The sequence below is a fragment of the Microtus ochrogaster genome, chromosome 21, assembly GCF_000317375.1.
Source record: "Microtus ochrogaster isolate Prairie Vole_2 chromosome 21, MicOch1.0, whole genome shotgun sequence".
Lineage (NCBI taxonomy): Eukaryota > Metazoa > Chordata > Mammalia > Rodentia > Cricetidae > Microtus > Microtus ochrogaster.
Window position 1 is genome coordinate 18262096 of NC_022022.1, and position 9522 is coordinate 18271617.

At 46.8% G+C, this 9522-nt stretch overlaps 1 protein-coding gene across 2 annotated transcripts in view; it reads right to left on the bottom strand.

Annotated features, from left to right (window-relative positions):
* The window catches only part of Slc44a3 (solute carrier family 44 member 3), a 68469-nt gene that overhangs the window by 32285 nt on the left and 26662 nt on the right, over positions 1 to 9522 (bottom strand). For both annotated transcript variants that reach the window (XM_005357208.3, XM_005357207.3), the window contains exon 10: positions 6384 to 6549. In XM_005357208.3, coding sequence (XP_005357265.1) covers positions 6384 to 6549 — 166 coding nt within the window. The remainder of the gene's footprint in view (positions 1 to 6383; positions 6550 to 9522) is intronic.

Consider the following 9522-nt stretch of genomic DNA (forward strand, 5'->3'; position numbering starts at 1 on the left):
TCAAACTAGAGACCGTCCTGCAAAAGAAGAACCGGGTAGAGAGTGTCATTGAAGTCACCGTCCTTTCCTACGGTCACCAGGGACATCAATCAGCCTGCTATTCCTCCCACTGAGCAAGTGGCTAGGGCCATCAGCTCTGCTTCCTCACAGCCAGCACAACCTGCCTTTAGGGAGATCTGATTGTTTCTCCAGAAAACTGAAAATAATACTAATAAGCTCTGTACTTAACCATGGTTTGAGAACCGACATGCTGGGTAACCAGTGATAACTTGAATAGGAGTCAGGGGAAATTTTGTTGTTGTCGTTTTTTCCGACACAGGGTTTCTCTGTAGCTTTTGGATCCTGTCCTGGAACTAGCTCTGTAAATCAGACTGGCCTTGAACTCATAGGGGTCCTCCTGCCTTTGCCTCCTGAGTGCTGGGATTAAAGACAGTGACACCACCGCCAGGCGATTGAGAATGCCTTTAAGTCAAGGTACACACAAGGTTTTCCAGCCACACCAGCAATGTCAGGGCCATAAGAACAACAACAGTTCGATTCAGCCCGCCACTCTCTAGAAACTCCTCCAACATTAGGCAAAACCAATTTCGTGCTGCAGTGCCTGAATAAAGTCTGGGCTGCATGGGGCACCTGGCTCCCAACAAATCCCTTAGTGAGTGGGAACCAGTGTGGCCCCTGCAGAGACCTCATCCCTCTTTGTGTTTCTCTAGCAAAACCTGCAGGGTGGAATGAGAGGCTGTGAGGCATTGGTAAAGGTCATCTGTTCAATTACACAAGAAATGCAAACTGTCTTTATTACGGGTGTGTGTGTGGGCATGTGTGAGCGTGTGTGTGTGTGTGTGTGTGTGTGTGTGTGTGTGTGTGTGTGTGCTTCTCCACGTGGAATCCAGAGATCAACCTGAGGAGACGGGGATGGGACGTTGTTTCTTTGGTGTCTTCCAAACCTTGTTTTCTGACTCAGGACGATCAGAGGCTTGGCTGGTTGGCCATCAAGCCAAGGAAGAATCTGCCTCTCTGTACCTCCCTGGCACTGGGCTACTAGTCTCCACCACAAGACTAGAGAGAAGGTCAGTGGGTAAAGCCAAGCCTGATGACCCGAGTTCCACCCTTGGAACCCACAGTGAAGGAAGAAAACTACAGCAACTTGTCAACTGGCCTTCACACTCACGCATGCACACCCCCCCCCCAACAAATGTAAACAACATGAAAATTAAGAACAAACGTGGCACACCACGTCTGGCTTTTTTACGTGAGTTCTGGGGCTCCAACTCAGGTCCTCGTGCTGGCCTGGCAAGCACTTTATCAGCTGAGCCACCTCCCTCGCTCCCCACCACCCCCACCCACTGCCTTTGCTGCTCCCCACCACTCCAGTGCTCAGGTTAGCCTCGAACTGCGTAGCCTCAAGCTCATTCTTTTCTAAGGGTGACCTTTAAATTCCTGACCCTCCCCAGCTGAGATTCCAGGCGTGCGTTCTTGGCTTCCCAAAGAGAGTTTCTGTAGAGGCCCTCTTCAAGTGAATGTTTGTTTGTATCTTATCTTACGTATGAGTGTTTGCCTGCACGTCTGTGTGTGTATCAAATGTACGCTCAGAGGTCAGAAGAGCTCGTAGGATCCCCTGGAGCTTGAGTCACAATTGCCAACTGCTGTGTGGGTGCTGGGAACCGAACCTGGGTCCTCTGCAAGCCTAACAAGAGCTCTTAGCTGCTGAGCCATTTCTACAGCTCCACAAAACGGTCTTTAAAGGTGAGCTTTAAGGTTGGTACATAGTGGTCTCTTTATAAACTCTTCAGGCTTCTAGAAGCTTAAAAAATGGCAACAGTCAATGCGAGCAATTACGTCAGTCAAGATAAGGCCTGGAAGAACTGTAAACTGTAGATGAGGAAAACCTGGGGATTTCGCGGTGAAGCAGGCAGTCCAAAGCAAAGTCCATTCTTTCTGTTTCAAAACAGGCTTTTTCTGTGTTGTCCATGTTGGCCTAGAACTTGTGTAAACCAGGTTAGCCTCAGATGTGGTAATCCTTCTGCCTCTGCTTTCTGAGTTTGCCACCATGTCTGGCTGAGAAGGCTCTCTCTCTCTCTCTCTTTTTTTTTTTTTTTTTTTTTTTTTTTTTTTTGGTTTTTCGAGACAGGGTTTCTCTGTGGTTTTGGAGCCTGTCCTGGAACTAGCTCTTGTAGACCAGGCTGGTCTCGAACTCACAGAGATCTGCCTGCCTCTGCCTCCCGAGTGCTGGGATTAAAGGCATGCGCCACCACCGCCCAGCCAAGAAGATGCTTTAATAATTAAATAACTGTAGTACTAAAAAGAAATCATTATTTTACTTTAGATTTAGATTTTTAATTCATGCACATGTCTACGTATGCCTGCCACATGCATGTAGTTGCCTCCTGGAGAACAAAAGAGGGGCTGGCTCCCTGGAGTTGGGGTAGAGGCCGTTTGCGAGCTTCTTGACGTGAGTTTGGGGAACCAAACCTGGGTCCTCTGTAGGAGGGGCAAATGCTTGTAAGCACTGAGCCGTGCCTTTGGTTCCCTCGTGTAATAGTGCTGGTAGGCCTAAGGGAAACAGCGGTTTGCTTCGCCAGTCCTAAATTCTTCCTCTCTAGAGATGCTAGTTTGGCTGTTTCTTCTGGGACGTTCCTCCAGGCTTTAAAACTGTAGGTTCTTATGACTTGTTTTTTTTTTTTTTCTGTAGCATACTGTCCGTTTTCTTCTCTGGTATTGAGGCAGTGTGTTACCATCAAGCCCCTCTTAATTTCTCCACTTCGGAGACAGGGTTTCCCTGTAGCTTTGGAGCCTGTCCTGGAACTAGCTCTTGTAGACCAGGCTGGTCTCGAACTCACAGAGATGATGATGGCCCATGCAGAAGATTCAGGTTGTTTTTTCTTCTGTTCATCTTCACCTCCCCGCTCTAGGCCCTCATCTTCCCAATCTTTCTCAATCACACTAACTTTTTAGTTAATGTTTAGCGTCATATCAGCAGTACATAAATAAAATAAATGTACTGTGAAGAATATTCTCAACTGATCCAAGTATAATATAGTCTCCAACTATATTTCTCCTCTGTACTCCAGGGTTCCCCAGGCATTCGTACTTGTACCACAATTTTTTATTTGCTCTGTTTCCCTTGGGCTTCTCTCAACACCGAGCCGAAGCGTAAATCTCCATGTGTTCAAGAACATCCATTCCTCTCTGCATTCTGTCTTTGCCTGGAGACAGCCTCTTGTTGGTCACTGTTCTCCCACTTAGCCTTAGGCTCGACGTCTTGTTTTAACCCTTGCAACACAGCTTCCTTCCCGGGAGCTGCCCCCTCTTCTTTCCACAGGCTGCTTACGTCCTGAAACTCCTTATCCTCCCTAGCTTACTCATGGCATTCAGTGGAAACATCCTTCCTAACAAGGACGTGCCCCGGAAATCTTGGGGAATTTTCTGACCTTTGATCGATCCATGGTGGGAATGGGTACAGAACTCTCGGCCAGGGACCTGGGAGTCTTCACATTTGGACAGTTCTGCCCTGCTGTTTCCTGGGTTCAGAGTTGCTGCTGAAGGTCAGAATGTCAGATTTGTTCTGATGCTCAAGCCCGGTTGGATCTTTTTTTTTTTTTTTTTTCATTTGAGAAGCTTCTGGAGACGTCTAACTTGTCCTCAGCTCTCATGAAGTGTCTTTGAAAATTTCATTCTTTAATTTTCGTTGTTGTTGTTTTCTTTAGACAGGGTTTCTCTGTGTAACCCTGGCTGTCCTGGAACTAGCTCTGTAGACCAGGCTGGCCTTGAACTCAGAGATTTGCCTGCCTCTGCATCCTGAATGCTGGGATTAAAGGAGTGGTGCCACCACACCTGGCACACACTACCAGTTAGTGTGGTACCATACGCTACTGAGTGGTAGTGTATGCCTGAAAATCTCAGCCCTTCAGGGGAGGAGGCAAGAGGATCTGGAGATCATGGCAACCCTCAGCAGCACAGCAAATTGGATGCTTGGGCTACATGAGCCCGTGCCTCAAAAAAAAAAACAACTTTTTTTTTGTTTGCTCTTTCTAAAACGGTATCAGTCAGATGATGGGTTTCCTAAATAGCGCTGACATCTTATCCTCCTCCTGTCTTCCCGTTTGTCTTTTTGTTCAACTTGCTAGAAATGTTCTTCAGCGTCACGGTTTAAGCATTCATCAGACAATTCCTACTTTTGAAGCAGCTGATTATTAAAGGGTCTTTCTCATTCTCTCACTACTCATTCTGCTGCACGGGGGCTTGGACAATGAGTTCAGAATTTCTTTGTTCTCTGGGATAGGATTATAGGTGCTCCCCTCCACTGTCACCAGCTTCCTCTGCAGCTGGCTTTGTGCCTGCTGCCCCTCAGCTCCTTTTGTTCGGTCTCTAATCTCTCTCACTTTCTTCAGACGCACAGTGACGAACAGTTCAGACACACTTGGATGCTCTGTGCGAGAGAGACTGCTTGTGGCATGTGGCACCTGACCTGGATTAGATAGCTTCTCCAACCCTGCCTCTCTTTAGAGGACCAGCCTGACTGCCAGCATTCTGGGAACTGAGCTATGGGACGTGGGGTGGGATGGTGATGGGGTCCTCACCAATCAGTGATTAGCCTTCCTCTTGTTCTCCCTGCTTCAGCGCATGGCATTGCCTCAGCCTCAGCTGTGCCCGATACCCCATGAACAGACCCTCTCTGGATTATAGTCATGGGCAGCAAAGGTGTCCATTCTTTATACGGAGGAAAGATCTAGGGGTTGAAGACTTAGTATCATTGCAAACACATATTATTTTATATTTATTTGTTTTTAAATTTGTATTTATTATTGGTGTCTATGTAAATGCCGTGTGTGTGTGTGTGTGTGTGTGTGTGTGTGTGTGTGTGTGTGTGAACAGGAGGGCACGGGAATGCCCTGGTGAAGGGTGGAGGACAGCACCTGGAAGTCAGGCATCTCTTCTTAGCATGGGATCTGGGGCCAAACTAAGGTCAGCAGGCTATCACGGCCAGGACTTTCACCTGCTGAGCCATCTGGCCTGCCTAGAAGCACATTTCATACTTGAATTCCTGCCTCTGGCTTCTGTGTCCAGCCAGCATCTTCTTTGCATGTCTGCACACAGCTAACACTCACAAGCCGACCTTTCTAGCTTTTCCCCGCTGTGGCAGATCCTGTCTTCAGCTTTCATCATCTGGCTGAATTTTACTTTTTGACATTAGCATCCAAAGGCGCTCGTTTCGAGGCTGATAGTTCTCATCTGCTGTCACTGTTTGTCTCTTTCTCACAGTTTGTGTAGTTTTTTAGTAATGAGTGTGGACAGAATGGAGGGCTGAGATAAATGCCATGAGCCACTGACCCGCCACATCCGAGCCTTTGCTGAAAATGCTTGGGTCTGGTTATGCTAAGATAACATGTTACCTGCTGGCCAATTTGGCTGGACAGATATGTGTTCCCTGCTGGAGACCAAGCAACTCCCACCTCCAGCTGCTGGAAAGCTCTCATTGACAACCAAGGGCAGTGGTCTCTTTGTGAGGCCTCCAGAGTCTCTAATGATGAGGTTCCCACAGGGTACCATTCTATTAAAAGCCCACAGTGCTCTTTGTTGTCCAGAGGTAACCGTTCAGTGGCATGAATCATGGCTGCTTGGCTTTCTTACCCCAGAAAGGTCATGTTTATCTACTCATTTGGTCCCAGAGACTAGAGGAGGATCAGCTCTGCCAGGAGTAAACTTCCTCTCTCAGCTCCAACCCTGTCATTGTCCTGAGACTGCTCTTCTGGCTCCAATCCCTGGAGAGTCACACACGAGAGAGCTCAGGTATATGGGAGTGGGGGTGGGGTAGGAGTGAGGGGGAACGGAAGCTCTCAGTTATTTTCATAAGGAAATGGGCGATCGATACAGAAGTAAGTAATTAATTCACTGGTGCCTAACTCTAAGGAAATGGGGGTATAGTTTACAGTTCTTGTAGGGTGTAAAATTATTTTCCAAGTAAATATTCTTCTGACTTCACAGAGATAAAAATAGTTGATAGAGCCACTGGAGTGTATTTAAGATAGATCCATGATGTTTACTGTCTGAAGTCAGTTAAGAATGGGCATTCGCAGGAGACTATAACCTTTCCTTTTAGGTATTTGTTAATTCTAGGCAATAAGATGACTTCGATGTTTCTTTCCTTCTACATTTCTAGTTTAAGCAAAAGAGCCTGGAAATGTGTGAGATTTAGGGCCGACTGCTTCTTCTAGACCATAAACGAGTTTTCAGGCCAAATTTTAGCTCTGTCTTTTTGTTGGTTTGCTTTTCTAATTCTTGTTACTCTCTTTTCAAGAGCTGAGTGAAAGCTCCCAAATATCTTCAGAGATGCGTAGACAGCCCAGAGCACACAGACACATCCCAGGGGTCAGGGCTGGACCCACCTGTTGAAGTAGCAAGCAGTCACTGCTCCTGCTACCGTCATCCGCTGGCATGCAAGGATGAACTCGCTAGTCCAGACGAGGCCGATTAAATGGTACCACCACATGAACCGAATGCCCGAAAGAGGCTTGTATTCCACTTGGCCACCTTCTAGCACCTGGGCAGTGCCTATAATTGAAAATACAAACATGCTTCACACCAATATTTCCCTCACCTTGGAAGATGGTTCAACAGGCCACGTTTCTTCATGCCTGGTCTTTGACACTGTGCAAAACACAGACGTCAATGCAAAATTTAAATTCATACAGCCAACACTAAGATTTGGGAATTTGAAGAATACGAACAGCAATATCGGCAGTGACCATAGGGAAAGACAGCTGACATAGTAGGTGGTCTGAGCACAGAGTGGTACAATCTGGCTGGCTTCTGAATAAAGCCTGGGCCACAGAAGTATCCCTCCGTGGATGAAAACAATTATCATTATCTTTATCGGTACCATAGTATCGTTATCTTGCCTTTCAGGAGCACAATACTGCATTAAATTAAGGTCAGTAAGGGTGTATTAATAATGTTCCACTGCTGTGTGCTCCACCCTCCTTTCTCTTCCAACCTAAAGATGGCTCAGAGGTTAAGAGCACTGACTGCTCTTCCAGAGGTCCTGAGTTCAATTCCCAGCAACCACATGGTGGCTTACAGCCATCTATAATGAGACCTGGCGCCCCCTTCTGGCTTGCAGGCACACGTGGAAGGAATGCTATACACATAATATAATAAATAGATATTTAAAAAAAAAAAGCAAAAAGAATCCTTTGGATTAGTTCTGTAGCTACCAGGGAATCAGCTGTGCTTGACTTCTGTATGTTCTCTCACGAGCTCTACAGGAAACTATAGTAAACTACTATATACTAAAGTACTGTAAGGAAGAGCACAGGCACTTTGAGCTCTGGCGACACCTACATCCTGCCTATGATTTGAACATGTGTTATATTTCTTGTCACAGCCACACATGGCCGTTCAGTTCATCCACTCATCCGCCTTTAGACATTCACAGTAGAGTTCATGCACAAAGGGAAAGGATGAAGATGATCACGTGTTAAGCAAAACAGATTCCACCGATGAAGGTTGATCCTCTTTCCTTCCTGTCTAAGTTCTGCCGAACAAGATTCCCATGGTGGGAGGTAGTCGGGTAGCTCGCTTTGCAGACAGACGGCAACCTTGTTCTACTGAATGCTGAACCCGTTTTGGCTTGGAAGGCAATGTATTTCAGGTGAGGCACATATTCGGAAATCTGCCTGTGTTCTTCCTAAGCTGCTGCGCTTAGGGAAAAGCATTCCCAAGCGCGAGCAAGTGGCCCCTCATGAGGACAACGCCCTTTAGATAAATCAGGCCAGCAGGCTTTGAGCAGAACACTCTGAACCATGTGAAGTACACAGGGCCTGAGAACAAGCAGGCCGTTCCTTTAGCAAGACCATTGAGTCCCAGCAGCAAATTATGTCTGGTGATATTTTGTTTGTGTTTTTAACAAATAAAGCTCGCCTGAAGATCAGAGTGCAGAACTAAGCCACTAGAGGCTAGGCAGTGGCAGCACACACCTTTAATCTTAGGACTCAGGAGACAGAGGCAGAGGGATCTCTGTTAGTTCAAGACCACCCTGGGCTACACGAAATTGACCCAGTCTAGAAGAAACAGAGCTCACACAAAGGGTGATGTCCAGCCTTTAATCCCAGCACTAGGGAGGTGGAGACAGGAGTGATATGGCTGGGGGGAGAGAGGAATATAAGGCAGGAAGAGACAGGAGCTCAGAGCAGTCTGAGGATGCAGTCAGTCTGAGGATGTACAGGACACAGTCTGAGGACAGGACCACCTTTTGGTCTGAGCATTGGTCTAGATAAGAACTCTAGTGGCTGGCCGCTCTGCTTCTCTGATCTTCAGCATTAACCCCTATATCTGACTCTGGGTTCTTCTTATAAAGTAAACAACTAGAATTCATATTACAATTATGATTCAGAGGTGGAGACTATTTACAAACAGTGTTGGTGGCATCTCTTTTCTCACACAGAGGCCGGTGTGGATGTTGAGAGGTCAATCTGCCCTCTTGGCTGCCCTCCATGGCCATGGCTACACATTTCCTAGCTTGTCATACTGGTGACAATAGTCACCAAGGGGAGCCTCTGAAGTGATAAATCAAGATCCACTTGGTCCTCAAAGACTCGACATCCTCCAAAGAAGCGAAACCCAGAGACTATTTTTGACAGATTTCTATGGGTTGAAGTGCTGAATCTCCCCTACTCAACCCATGTGCCATGTGTGCAGGCAATTGGATGTGCTTATGTGTGTAGGTGGGGGGCACACATGCCACGCCACGCATGTGGCAGTCAGAGGGCAACCTTCAGGTCTTGGTCCTTGCCTTTCCATCTGGTTTGATACGGACTCTTTACTGCTGCATAAACCAGGTTAGCTGGCTCACAAACTTCAGGAGCTTTGTCTGTCTCCTCCCTTTTCCTATAGCATGTTGGGATTATAGAGATTTGTACTACCATGTCCAGCTTTTATGTAGATTCCGGGGATCCAAATGCAGGCTGTAAGCTCACACAGCAAGTGATTTTACCCACGGAGCCATCTCTCCATCTCCCGAAACTTCCTTTTATTTGTTCCTCTGTATTGATTTTTTTTGAGCTGTTTACAGATGTTCACTGAGAGAGGATTATCCAGCGTCTCAATGCACTTGTTGGCATTTTGGAGCAGATATTTTCGTGTAGAGTATAGATTGCTTGATCTGTTTGTGGGCGTTTAGGAGCATGCTTTGCTTCTACTCCACATTTATGATGATTCAAAATACCTCCATATGATGCCAGATGCCACCCTGGAGAAAATCACGGCAAGAGGACCACTGCTTTAAGCGCGTCTCTTAAAGGATCAGGCATTGTGGCTGGAGGGCGAAAGCCTGGGAGCAGAAGAACCTTCACAGAGTTCCAGAGCCTGAGGGTGGGGCAAGCCCGCTTATGCATGCAGGACTGCCCTCTGCTGGATGGGCCTTGTTGGTGCAGGCACGATCCCCTAGAGTAGCTGACCAAGAGTAAGCAAACCATAGAACCTTCTAAAAGTTTTTTTTTGTTTTTTTTTTGCCATTTTTATTTATTT